At 42.9% G+C, this 15,008-nt stretch overlaps 1 protein-coding gene across 1 annotated transcript in view; it reads right to left on the bottom strand.

Moving 5' to 3' along the window:
* Window positions 1-15,008, bottom strand: part of LOC117528100 (protein shisa-6) — a 257,952-nt gene that overhangs the window by 203,409 nt on the left and 39,535 nt on the right. Inside the window, exon 2 of the mRNA XM_034190645.1 lies at window positions 12,987-13,144. Coding sequence (XP_034046536.1) covers window positions 12,987-13,144 — 158 coding nt within the window. The remainder of the gene's footprint in view (window positions 1-12,986; window positions 13,145-15,008) is intronic.

Here is a 15,008-nt window from a genome sequence, read left to right as displayed (position 1 = left end):
ACACAGCACACAGACACGGCACACAGACATGGCACACAGACACATCACACAGACACAACTCACAGACACGGCACACAGACACAGCACACAGACAAGTCACACAGACACAACTCACAGACATGGCACACAGACACAGCACACAGACATGGCACACAGACACATCACACAGACACGGCACACAGACACATCACACAGACACGGCACACAGACACATCACACAGACACATCACACAGACACGGCACACAGACACGGCACACAGACACATCACACAGACATGGCACACAGACATGTCACACAGACACGTCACACAGCTGGAACACACGCAGACGGCATCTCGGGGATGTCTGTCCAAGTCAATGTCTTCTTCACAAAAAGTCTCTTTGAAGGGCCTCCTCATGGAGGACTTCAAGTCCCCAGTCCACATTGCAACAATTCCTGTGGAGTTTTGGTGCCATGGTCCTGAACTGCATATGGACTGTGTGGACATGTTTCTGGGTGACCAAACCTCCACCTGCATAAAGAAGCAGCCACACTTTCTTATCAGAGACAGAAACCAAAGAACTGATCCTCTTTAGGTTTTGAAATGAATTGATCTAGGTCTTAGTTCCTGCAGCTCAGATCTGAGAGCATGTGGTGTTGCCACATGTCACCCAGTCTACTACACTATGAAACCTGGATACCAACCACTCAGGCAGACAACAAGTCCCGCTTCTTGATGGTAACCATCTATCTGCCACAGCTATGGGGAAGGTACGCATCCCCTCAGAGTTCTCCAGTCACCAGGATCCAAAACAATGAGGCACCTGTGCTGTTTCATACACAGTGAAATGCACCACATGGCCAAAATGTCATCGCTGATGTTCCTCCACAATGCAGGTGATACTTCTCACACTGTCTGTAAGTACATTAAGTACTTGTTTGACACAAAGTCATTCCAGCAGTACCCGAGGAGCCTCCACAGAGGTCCATCCCAGCAGCACCTGCAAAGCTGTCATAACCTAAAGTGAAGTGAAACCACAGCTGTGAATATGAGGTCTGTCCATAAAGTAACGGTCCTTTTTATTTTTTTTCAAAAACTATATGGATTTGATTCATGTTTTTACGTCAGCCAAGCTTGAACCTTCGTGCGCATGCGTGAGTTTTTCCACGCCTGTCGGTTGCGTCATTCGCCTGTGAGCACACTTTGTGGGAGGAGTGGTCCACCCCTCTCGTCGTTGTTTCATTGTGAGGAAATGGCAGAATGATTTGGGCTTTTTTTCCATCAGAATTTTTTCAGAAACTGTTAGAGACATGCAGCTGGAAACCATTCGAAAAATTTATCTGGCTTTCGGTGAAAATTTTACGGGCTTCACAGAGAATAAGGAGCGAGACAAAGGAACATCTCCGTTTCGGAGTGTTAAAAGACAAGTTCGGACATGCCTATCTCGGCTTTCAGTGCTTACCAGTCGAGTGAGTATAAGAGAAATTGTGGAGAGCTGGACATGTCCCAACTTGTCCAACGGAGGTGTTCCTTTGTCTCGCTCCATCAGTGGTTCCGTCGTGACGCGCAAAGCCTCCGCGCGGCTTTCCATGACAAAATCTCTTGTTAAAAGTGAAATCTGCCAGAAAATGGCTGATGTCCAGCTCTTGTGATAACCAGAGAAATTGCACACGACCGTCCCGGCTCCACACAGCCATCCGTTTAGAAATGATCTGGTGGTTTCTGCCTCGTCGTCGCACCTCGGAGCGCGGCGCGCCGAACGCCATTGTGGGCCGTCCTTAAAGCTGTAGTAACAGTCCTTATTCTCTGTGAAGCCCGTAAAATTTTCACCAAAAGCCAGATAAATTTTTCGAATGGTTTCCAGCTGCATGTCTCTAACAGTTTCTGAAAAAATTCTGATGGAAAAAAAGCCCAAATCATTCTGCCATTTCCTGACAATGGAAATCCGACGAGGGGGCTGGACCACTCCTCCCACAAGGCGTGCTCACAGGCGAATGACGCAACCGACAGGCGTGGAAAACTCACGCATGCGCACGAAGGTTCAAGCTTGGCTGACGTAAAAACATATGAATCAAATCCATATAGTTTTTGAAAAAAATAAAAAGGACCGTTACTTTATGGACAGACCTCATATAACATGCTCTTTGGGAAAACGTAAGATAGGTTGACCTGTGGCTGAAGTCCACATCATCACCAGATCATGATGGGTGTAAACCCAAGGACCATCATGCGTTCCAGCCTTCTCAGATTTACTCGTGCAGTTTCATCAATGACAAGAAATGTTCATTGTCATTACGTCAAATGGAGGGATGTGCCAGAAAGCTGATTTTAATTCACACATTTACAGTCTGTGTAAGTCTTGAGTTGTTTTTCGGGTCTTAAGGATCCACATCCAAAGAAGACACTCACACACACTCATCTTCAACCGCTTAGTCCAATCAAGGGTCGCTGGGGGCTGGAGCCTATCCCAGCAGTCATAGACCGCAAGTTGGGGTTCACCCAGTGACAGACTGATGTCCTGTCACAGGGCCACAAACAGACAAACAAACACATTCACACCCACTCACCACCTACGGACAATTTAAAGATTCCAATCCACCTAATTTGCATGTCTTTGGATGTGGGAGGAAACCAGAGCACCAAGAGGAAACCTACGCAAACACGGAGAGAACATGCAAACTCCACACAGAAAGGCCACAGGTGGGAATTGAACCCATGACCTTCTCGCTGTGAGGCAAGAGTGCTAACCACTAAGCCACCGTGCTGCCCAAAGAAGACAGCAGCGTAAAAATGCTCTCATGCTATTTAAGTGGGGACTTGTTTTGGTGGCGCTGGTTTGTGCTAAACCGAAAATAAATACACAAATTACTGTTCACGTCCTAACGAGGGTCATTTTTTTCTTTCCTTAATGTGGAAGGCACTCAGTGACTACTTTCACAGAATGTTTGTGCAAAGTCTGGAGAACGTACACCTCAGTATTTTTGGATTTATTGAATTTCTGCCCATGATGAAGATCCTCAGAGATATGTGTATCTACTCACAGTACGTATGGGTGGAATGACATAAATAATAAACTTGAACTTGAACAGATGTCAGAGAAATTGAAGTGTTCATGTTCATTCTTGAGCTTCAAGTACCGAAAATCTGAATCACCTTCACAATCTGAAACAAAATCTATTTGTGAACACTGAGTGAGATGATTTATTTTACAAATCCAGCAAATACCAACAGTGCTGTTTATTTCTGTTCTTTGCTCAAACATCAGAAGATCTGCTGCACTTCCCTCTGATTTGGAATCATTATTATTATTATTATTATTATGTGGATAATACGTGTGATTTCAAAGCTGCATCTGTTTCTAATATGTAGAATTTTTTATTAGCTCAACACCAGAATTTGAAGGATGTTGCTGAAACTCAAGCATATTTTATTTATTCCCTTTGTTCTTCTTTGAGTCCCAGAAAAATGTAAATGAGGTCAGTCCATCCTCCTGCTCAGAAAGTAAGCATCAGAACAAACTCTCTACATTTCTTCAAACAAAATGGACGCAACAAACTTCAGGTCAGTAAAGAACCAACACTTAAAACAAAGCAACATTTACATTACAGCAACATTTTAAACCTCAAACAAATTGATCCAATGAATCAACAACCACAGAGAGCTGTCAAAGAGTGAAGACCTCTGCCTCACCCCACTTTAAGCTCTGAGCTAAATTTCAGTCCTAAACCTACTACTCCTGTTCAAAAGTACAACTTTGCCTTTGTGCACCATTTCTGGATGATTATCTGGATCTGGACCAAACTACTGGGGGAGGTGATGGTCTAGTGGTTAAGCGCTGGGCTTGAGACCAGAGGATCCTTGGTTCAAATCCCAGCCTCACCTGAAAATCACTAAGGGCCCTTGGACAAGGTTCTTAATCCCCTAGTTGCTCCCAGTGTGTAGTGAGCGCCTTGCATGGCAGCAGCCTGACATTGGGGTGAATGTGAGGCATAATTGTAAAGCACTTTGAGTGTCTGATGCAGATGGAAAAGCGCTATATAAATGTAGTCCATTTACCTTTTTTTTTTTTTACAAAAGATAATCACTATATCCTGAACATTCAACTTTTTTGATTGCTGATCTTTGATCCTGGGGCACACCCTTATTTCTGCTTTCTGATTCCAATCTTTACATCTTTGATCCTGATAGATGACCTTTATTGTTGACTATTCAACTTAGAGCTGGATTAGTGAACTCTGATTCCCATCCTGACCACAGAAAATTTATCTTGATCATTGGTTCCTTCATTGATGTTAAAATTGTTTCACTGTTTGTCTGTTTGTCTTAGTTTCATCCTGTAATGAGGATCAAAGCTCAAACTGACAATGGTAAAATGCACTCTTTAATCCAGATACACACTAGAATTTAATGAGCTCCTCATTCACACAAAGTCTGTCTCCACTGGCATTCATTTATTTTTAACAACAGACAGTAACAACAACAGACAGTCAGACACACAGACAAACAGAAAGAAAAGCATCATCTCATCACTGAAGGCTAAATTATTTTGATTGTTATCTTCCATCAAAGAAAGTGGATATTGGGTCCAGACTTTGGCTCCTGCAATTTCTTCTTTGCTTGATGAAAGTTTCAGAGGTTTAGTCTGACATAATTCATGAGGATGAAATTATTCTTGAACAATTAAACTTTTCATGCATTTTATTTACTTCAGTTCTTTTTACATTTGATTATATTGTTGTTGCCGTGTGTGTATGTGTGTGTGTGTGTGTGTGTGGGTGTGTGTGTGTGTGTGTGTGGTGTGTGTGTGTGTGTGTGTGGGGGGGGGGTTCATAAGGGTCATATTTGATGTAGATACAATGATACAAAGACACAATGAGGGCTCCACCGTCCACCCGGCGTGAGGCCGTGCACAGTGCTGCATGTGTATTATCGCTCATTTCCACCTGATGGTTATGCCTAGCGCCCACGTTTCTTAAGTAGCATGTCCAGTGGCGAGCGTATGGGTGTGTGAGCCTAAAACTGTGGTGTGCTCAGGCAAAGAGCTGGTACATTCAAATCACCTTTGCACCTTTGACCACCAAAAAGAGACACAATAGTCAGAAAGCTACACATGGTGCAACAACAGTGCCCAAACTCACTATTGGGTGCAGTGAATTCCAATCATGGCAAAACTCTCAGTGGCCAGGAAGACCATCTCTCCATCCATTCCCAGATGGGATGGTTGACATGGAGAAAATCCATATCCAGTGTCAATCCAGAGCTGCCTGTGTGTGAGTTCATTTAATATGTGAACGTTGTTGCACGCCAACAAACACATGGTCCTTGACAGATCCATAGCCTGGTCCAATGGGTGGGAAAATCCCAGACAATGTGGGTTTGAGGACCTACTGCAGTTTCATCCACCATCACAGCTATTGGGTAACAAACCATCACCTCCTCCACCTGATCTGCTGTTTGAGGACTTCTTGTATCACCAGAGCCCCATTAGCCATCTCATGTTCAGGGTTCTTCTTGGGCCTTCATGGTTGCTGTACTGGCCATGAGGCACACAAGGTCCCCAAAGTATTTCTCCCCAGCAGGCAATCCCCTATTTGATCAATTACCCAGGTGTCACAACACAGATGAAGGGTTGGATTTTGAGTAATGGGTCATGAAGATGAATTGAAAACCAAATACTTCTGATAGAAAAAAAAAATTAAGTTCTTTCAGGTTCTCCCATTTTTTGCTCAGTGTCTTCATGGTGTATCACTGTAAAATCACCAGTGTAAAACTAACACTGAAAGTGTTAAATTAACACTGTCAGTGTACATATGGTCCTACTCTGGTCAGAGTGGGGCCATATGTACACTGTCAGTGTTAATTTAACACTGGCGATTTCACTGTATAGGCTGACAGAAAAAACAAAACTTTACTAACTGTGGTTTGTATGATATTTCAACGCCATTTTTCTATTTGCTGTCATGATAGCAAACAGACCTCTGAGATCCCTCTAACCATATGCACCACGTGTTTATGCCAAACAGTCAAGACAGATTCAATCAATCAATCAATCAACTTTTTTCTTATATAGCGCCAAATCACAACAAACAGTTGCCCCAAGGCGCTCCATATTGCAAGGCAAGGCCATACAATAATTATGAAAAACCCCAACAGTCAGAACGACCCCCTATGAGCAAGCACTTGGCCACAGTGGGAAGGAAAAACTCCCTTTTAACAGGAAGAAACCTCCAGCAGAACCAGGCTCAGGGAGGGGCAGTCTTCTGCTGAGACTGGTTGGGGCTGAGGGAAAGAACCAGGAAAAAGACATGCCGAGAAGGGGGGCAGAGATCGATCACTAATGATTAAATGCAGAGTGATGCATACGGAGCAAAAAGAGAAAGAAACAGTGCATCATGGGAACCCCCCCACAGTCTACGTCTAAAGCAACATAACCAAGGGATGGTCCAGGGTCACCCGATCCAGCCCTAACTATAAGCCTTAGCGAAAAGGAAAGTTTTAAGCCTAATCTTAAAAGTAGAGAGGGTATCTGTCTCCCTGATCTGAATTGGGAGCTGGTTCCACAGGAGAGGAGCCTGAAAGCTGAAGGCTCTGCCTCCCATTCTACTCTTACAAACCCTAGGAACTACAAGTAAGCCCGCAGTCTGAGAGCGAAGCGCTCTAATGGGGTAATATGGTACTACGAGGTCCCTAAGATAAGATGGGACCTGATTATTCAAAACCTTATAAGTAAGAAGAAGAATTTTAAATTCTATTCTAGAATTAACAGGAAGCCAATGAAGAGAGGCCAACACGGGTGAGATATGCTCTCTCCTGCTAGTCCCCGTCAGTACTCTAGCTGCAGCATTCTGAACCAACTGAAGGCTTTTTAAGGAACTTTTAGGACAACCTGATAATAATGAATTACAATAGTCCAGCCTAGAGGAAATAAATGCATGAATTAGTTTTTCAGCATCACTCTGAGACAAGACCTTTCTGATTTTAGAGATATTGCGTAAATGCAAAAAGGCAGTCCTACATATTTGTTTAATATGCGCTTTGAATGACATATCCTGATCAAAAATAACTCCAAGATTTCTCACAGTATTACTAGAGATCAGGGAAATGCCATCCAGAGTAACGATCTGGTTAGACACCATGCTTCTAAGATTTGTGGGGCCAAGTACAATAACTTCAGTTTTATCTGAGTTTAAAAGCAGGAAATTAGAGGTCATCCATGTCTTTATGTCTGTAAGACAATCCTGCAGATTGTTAGAAATTTGTGGTTCTAAGTTGTTATTAAAATGGAAGGAATTCAGCACTATGGTGCCCAGTTTCTGCAGAAGAAGGTTTTACCTCCATAGGACAGTCATGCTTACAGCTTTATCAAGAGAGCAAAAAGAAGAAAGAGCCTTGAAGATGACCCAAGGACTAGATGACCTGCAACTACCAATACTGAGGCAAACATTGATTGTGTTGGATGACAGGTGACTGGCGATCAATCAATTAGTTCATGCTGCTGGAATCTCCTGAGTAAGAACTGAAAACATTCTGCATGCAGAACTTTGACTGTCAAAGGCTTCTGCTCGGTGTCTACTGACTGTTGATTGAAAGAATACCGATCTGTGATGCCGACTCATCTTATTTTACTGCACAGTTCTTAACCTGGAGGTGAAAAGCTGAGTTGGGTGGTACAGCGGTGATGGAGTTGGTAGCTGTACTGATACTCGGAGGAAATCATTTTCAGAAGCTATCTAGTCTGGTGTATTTGCTGTCCAAGGTTCTGATAGCTTCAGAAGGCTGTGTGAGAGCGATGCTTCTGCTGTGCTGTCAGATGTGGGGTTCATTTGGATGAACTTTACCCATGTGAGCTGTGACTTCATAAAAAAAAAAAAAAAAAAACCACAGGGGGCTATTTTTACGCCAAATGCACCAAAGATGGGCTGACATGACACCGACTGGACAATTACAGCATCTTTTCTGTGGGTGTTGTACTCCATGAAGAAAACCACACTGTGTACCTCAGTGAATCACACTTGGATTTGTTTTGCACTTTAACACTGATCCACTTCACTCCGATATACAAATAAAATTAAACGTCACTCCACCACACATCCTGCACACTGTAAAACTACAACCACTGAACAGTGGAAACTAGAATTCTCCATCTTGATGAGTGCACTTGTTTATTATTTGTGAGAAAAAAGAAATCCTGGAATTCTATCTTATGGTTTTGTCTGATCCAATTAGGGGGCGATCCACATCCATGTCCCTCTGTCCTCAGCATCTTCCTCTGTCTCACCAACCACCTGTACGTTCTCCATCACCACGTCCTTAAACCTCCTCTTTGTCCTCCCTCTTCTCCTCCTGCATTGCGGCTCCATCCTCAGCATCCTTCTCCCTATATAGCCTGTGTACCTCCTCTGCACTTGTCCAAACCATCTTAATATCAACTCTCTGACTTTAAACACTATGAAAGACATTAATACTGCGACCAGTTTAGAATTACCATGAAATATTGTGCTGTCTTTGGAGCAAATCATACACAAATATTCAGAGAACTGTTTGTTCTGCCCGCAGAATGCAGAATAACTATTCACCAGTTTCCATAAATGTCATCACAGTAGCAATAGTCAGTTAAATGTCTGAAATAGCTTTATTTATTTATGATAGCCGTAAGTTGATCATGCATAGTCCGTGCATAATGAAGCACAAGGCATGTACCTGCAAGTGACTGACTTAACTTCATTACACGAGGCCATCAAAATATGGCCACTGGGTATTGTGAAGGCTTTGTGTCCATCTGTCTGTCTGTCTGTCTGCCTGTCTGTGCTCAGCATACGTCCAGTCCTCTTACTGCCAGAGTCTTCAGACTCACAGGGAACATTCTTGGGACACAGACCATAGACAAGTTCAAAGATAGTTTACCTTGACTTATTTTAAGAGGTCATAAGGTCACATTCTGTTACATATTTTTATGCTATGAATCATACAAATCCATTTTTATTTCTTTCCTTTTAGGGCCGGGGGTGACAGCCAATCAGAGTACAGCCGCACCGTGACACCACTGGTTGGTGTCTCTGGTGTTCCAAAACCACTTCATTTACATGTAAATATACAACCCAGTCTCACGGCAAGTCGTGATTCAGCAGCACGAAATATACATTAATCTATCGGTTCGTGATATTGTGACAAAAAGCATCACGGCAGCACAAATTCATTCTAATTCATTCTGTGATGGCTGCACAAAATTAAAAGTGAAGTAGGGGGGGTCAGGGGTGGTTATGGTTAGGGTGGGGGTAGGAGTAGGGTTAGGTTATGGTTAAGGTTAAGGTTGGGGGTAAGAGTAGGGTTAGGAATAAAAAAAAAAAAAAACAACCCCGTCACGAAAATTTGAATAATTTCGTGACAGGAGCACAAAAAAAAAAAAAGTGAGACTGGGCTGAAATATAACTTGTCTTTCATGTATATTATGTAAAAGCTAGAGAGAAATAAACACTTCTCACACTGAAAATGCTGTTTTTGTGAAGTATTAACACCTCTGGAGTGATTTACAAGATGTCTCACAGCTGTTAGCGTGGTGATGTCAGTGGCTGGTCTAGCTAGCTGCAAATTCCATTTCGTTTGTGTGTAAACATAACATGTTTCTCACATATTATGTAAAAGCTAGTGAGAAATAAAAACTTCTAAAACTGAAAATGCTGTTTTTGTAACCTGATAACACCTCTGGAGTCATTTACAAGACATCTTGCGGATGTCAGCGTGCATGATAACTTCTTCTAACGCAAAGCTAACTTCTGCTCTTTTGAAAAGCTCACACATGCGAGGGCGAGCACACATGCGAGGGTGAGCACACATGCTCGCACACATGCTCGCCCTCCTGCAGACGCCATTAAAATGTAAATAAATAAAATGTAAATAAATAAAATAAATAAAATGTAAATAAAATATTGTTTATGATTGATTGATTGACTGAGTTTATTCTGCAACATCAATATAAGCATACAGAGGTCATACAGAGGTCAATGTATCAATAACACACTGATCACTTAATAAAGCATAAACGCTTATTTCCACTGTGTCCTTGTGAAATTATCATGTGACAAAATAGAGCTGCATCAGGAAGGGCATCCGGTGTAAAACGTGTCCCAAATCACCAAAGACAGGGACATTTTCACAATGAAATATTCAACAGTTCACAACTGGATTCTAATGTCAGTTATGAAGTAGGATGAACCAGTTATGGTGAGTTGAGTAAAGTGTCAAGTTAGTCTCACAAGACCATTCTCAAAGAGTGGTCCGCAGACCCCTACTCATCTGGAGTAAAGGAATTAATAAAACACATTTTAAATTTATATCATATACAGGTGGCACAGTTGCTTAGTGGTTAGCACTGTTGCCTCATAGCAAGATGGCCATGGGGTCGCTTCCCAGCTGGTCCATTCTCTGTGGAGTTTTGCAGTGCTCCTCCCTTCCAGTGGCTCTGGCTTCCTCCCACATCCAAACATATGCACGTTAGGTGGACTGGAAACTTTAAATTGACCATAGGTGTGTGTGAATGTGGTTGTCTGTCTATATGTGGATCTGCCATAGACTGGCGCTCTGTCCAGAGTGTCCAGGGTTAGGCTCCAGCACCCCATGACCCTTGAATAGAGTAAATGGGTATAGAAAATGACTTGTATTCCAACTTAAAAGTGTTTCTCAAACTGTTTAAAAACAAGTCCAAAGTCAAACAGATAGTAATATACTGTTGGAGTGGTAAGCAGACCTATTATTAGTGGATATCTAGGGAGTTGGGTGGTCCCTAAGGGCCCCTTCACACATAGTGCAAATTTGGTTGAATTGCACATTAAGTGCACATGAAGCAGGAATCGTATGCAAAAAGCGTAAAATCATAGCTGCCTCGTACACCTGTTGCTACAACTATTTGTGCACACCAGCGGCTGAAAGAGAGTGTGCGCTCTGCGAACCCATCAAACCCTCTCACGGCAGGTGTGTGTGGTGTGTGTGTGTGTGTAGGTGTGGTGTGTGTGTGTGTTTTCATTTTGGCTGCTCCCGTCTCGCGACGGGGTCACCACAGCGGATACAGCCAGATCTGCATTGGTAATTGTTTTACGCCGGATGCCCTTCCTGACGCAATTCCAGTTTCACCCGGAGAAATACAAACACAGCCGTTGGTGTTCCGAAGATGTTTCCCATTCAAGTACTAACCAGACGCAGCACTGCTTAGCTTCTGAGATCTGATAAGATCAGGCCTACACAAAGCAGACCAGCTGTGAACCCTCTCATGGCAGATGTCGGCCAAATTCCAGGTGACACACAATTAACATCTAACACCGCTCACATGGCACTTAGAAAAGTGTGGCCAGTCAATCATTGTCGGGATGGATGTGAAATTTGTCCTAAGTGCTCCACAAGTGTGGCTTTGCAAACAGAGACAGTGAGTTGGTGTGTGCGCTAAACTGACGGTGGTGTGGCCACCAACAGGAGCAGCTGTGGAGATCTGTGGATCTGGACGTCACAGCTGGACAACACGTACTGTGTTTGGACAGACATGGACTAACAACTGCCCACTGTGACACATATGTCTGCTTGCTGTCCTCATGGTGGACATAAATAAAAATATATATCGCTGTTGCGACGGGGTGCAGCAGGCGAACGTGCGGACGCCTCGCACATTGACTGCCCCCAGGCTGAAACGGACCATCAGATGAGAACATGCAGCATACTTGATAAGAGGGATTCAATGAAATTCTGTGTTTTTTATGGTGTGTGGTTTTATTTTTTTAATACATCCATCTTTTTGTTGATTTCAGGCATTTTCCTGCACCATTTATAGGCTCAGTGGTAAAGTTTTGGGCTGACAATCAGTAAAGTGCAGGTACGAATCCCGTGAGTGGCATGTATTTTTTCCACCGCAGCGGCACGATGTGTTTCCACACGTACCAGACAGTTTTTATTTTTTTGAACCCGAAGATGGAGCTGAAATTCTATGCTGTACAAAAAATAATAATCTATAAGAGCAACTGTTTGCCTTATTTCACCGGGTACACAGACAGACGGGATCATCCTGAATGTAGAGACTGATTCTGTCACATAAAGGTGAAAATTAAAATCCGTGTGGTACAGTGTTTACTGTGTCAGCTCTCCTCTGACACGTCCTCGGTGCGGGGCGGTGTGGTGCAGCGGAGGCCAACTTTGACACCAGACTGAAACATAACATTGTTGAATCTGGGACGCCGTACTAGGGCACTTAACTAACAAGCTGATCCCCGGAGCAGGGACCTGGAGAGCAGATAAAAGTAGGCAGTAAGAACAAAATTATCTCTGCTATGGAAATGACTCAGTCTGAGTACTGAGGAGATTCATGGGGTCACCATGAGTGACCTCAACATTGTGTTTCATTCGACACACGTGTACAGTCAAGTCCATCAGTAACTGAACGGTGACACATCTTTTTGTCCGTAATTCTGCCTCTGGAAACCACCACAATGGGGCTGAAATGAAACAATCTAAACTTTTCTGAATTAAAGCTCATTTGTGTTCTTGTGTAGCTTTAATTCAAAGTGTTTAGCAAAATATTGTATTAACCATTTAAGAATTGTGGTCATTTCTACACACAGTCCCTCGGTTTTCAGATCCCATAAGCAATTGTCAAACTCCATGTGAGAGTTATTCGTGGATCGGCTGAAAAGTTATGCCTCCTCCATGATTATCTCCTTAAAGTTTTGAATGCTTTCTATCAGGCAGTGCCATTACTTGCTTGATAATGAATTAATCCTATTGAAGGCAGAACTTTACAGCCAAATCTTGTACAAATCATCTCTCAGAGACAGTCTTCTTTAGACAAAACCGGGAATACGTAAACACACATTTATAAGTTAATGACGATGGACTTCACAATCCAAACTCTTTGGTGCCATTTGATAAATGTGTCTGGAGGAGGCAGTTCTCAAAAACGGAGTGACTGTGGAAGAAGGTTATAAGGTCTTCAAAGCTTTCATACTGGCCTTATTATTTGTCACCTACCGTGGTTGGATGACTTGGTGTGAACAGGCGTGTAATGATTTTTCAACGTTCTGACTGGTGTCTCATCTTTGGGCGACCCATCGATTGCTGCAATATTTTCATGCTCATACTGAGACACCGAACCTGGTCCTTGCTGCCTTAGAATGTCTGCCAGGGCTCTGGAAAGAAATTGCAGAAATGATTAAAAAAAACCAAACAAAAAAAAAACATTTCACTCTCAAATGCCTCTGTGTTCTAAAAAGTATCTTTTTTTTTCTTTTTGTACTCACATTCCCCTAAAGCCTTCCTTATTTTTTTCAGATACATTTCCAATTTTAATCACAGAGGTTTCTAGCGAGGCAGAGAGGAAATTCTAATTATACTCACCATCACAGGAGAGTTTGAGTTTCAACAACAGTGTGTTTGAGATGACAAGTTCAATTATTTGTTGTGAACTAGGGGTCAAGGCAAGTTTATTGCAGCTTAAGTGTGTGTCTGTTCTGTGGAGCAGCAAAATAAAAGCAATGTTCCACAAAGAATTTCACTTTCACAGTGACAGCGTGGAAGACAGAGCGCCATCACTGGCTCCTAAAGGAAATAAAAGGGCAATGCAACTGTGTCAATGTCAACCTAAAGCAAGCTCACAGTCCACTGTTCTCTAACTCTGTGACTTTGGGAGCGATACCGTGTATTAATAGCATTTCCCTTCCAGGATGAGCATACTTTAGCTGTATCATTTTTACAGACAGAGGCGACCTGATTTTGCATCGCCCCAGTTGGCTGTCATGTTGTGCGGAGCAGCAGCAGCCACTGAATTCACAATTCTACATGTTGCACGAAAAACCGGCTCCAATTTAAACATATGTTTGAATGTGACATGACAACAAGGAAGAGAAACATCAGCAGCCTGTTGGTGGGTTACACCGGATCTCTGTGACCCCTGTTCCACAAAGGGTCACCAGTCTGCAGGTTTTCTAAAAACCAGCCACCTGATGACACAGGTTAGGACCTCAGCAAACACAGAGAAGGACTTCATTTCCACCACCAAAAATAAGAGGAGGGTCAAAACTGTTGCAGAAACTCAGACTTCATTCAAGATATCTCAACATCTGGTTCTGTCTTTGAAAAGATTCCTTTAATGTCGTCTTTTTGACATTCTCTCCATATTACTTCACAAAGCTGTGTTTGGTTCAAAGGCCTTTCCTTATTGATCAGCAACTGATGGAAAGCTGGAAGTTCTAATTACTCCAACATCTTCAGCCTTCCCCTTAATGCAAGACATTGTTTTTTTTTCTTCTTCTTCTTTCTTTCAGTTAATTCACAGGCTACTCTCTATAAACAGCACCAAGAATAAGGTTTGCAATTTGTTCCTGGGCTGCCCAGCTAGCACAGAACATAACTAGAGCATTGCTCGGGGGTTGCAGTCTGGGGGAGGTGATCTAGTGGTTAGGCGTTGGACGTGAGACCAGAGGATCCTCAGTTCAAGTCCCAGCCTGACCAGAAAATTACTAAGAGCCCTTGGGCAAGGTCCTTAATCCCCTAGTTGCTCCCGGTGTGTAGTGAGCACCTTGTATGGCAGCACCCTCAGATTGGGGTGGATGTGAGGCATTGTAGTGTAAAGCTCTTTGAGCGTCTGATGCAGATGGAAAAGCGTTATATAAATGCAGTCCATTTACCATGTTGCTAATACATGGACACAATGTTACTTCTGGAGCAACTAAATTGCAACCTCCCAGCAATGCTGTAGTTACGTTCCGTGCTCACTGGGTGGGCCGTCAGAAGTGTATTTGTATGTTTCTCTTTATTGCTGCTACGTTCTGATATATTTTTTCTTTTTTTTATTTTGTTGTATTTTGTTACAATGACAATAAAGAATCTGTACCTGTAAGTGTTGAGCATGTAGAAGTGTTCACTTTTCTCTTCAATGACCTACATGTCTTCATCCTTGGTCTTTGAGAATGAGAGCCTGGGAAAACCCTCTGGAGTCATGAAGGTGCTGGACAGATGATATCTTTGCAGTAGATGGCAGTGTTCATAGCAGTG

This window comes from Thalassophryne amazonica, chromosome 16, assembly GCF_902500255.1.
Source record: "Thalassophryne amazonica chromosome 16, fThaAma1.1, whole genome shotgun sequence".
In the NCBI taxonomy this organism is placed as follows: Eukaryota; Metazoa; Chordata; class Actinopteri; order Batrachoidiformes; family Batrachoididae; genus Thalassophryne; species Thalassophryne amazonica.
This window is presented reverse-complemented; position numbering and strand designations above follow the sequence as displayed.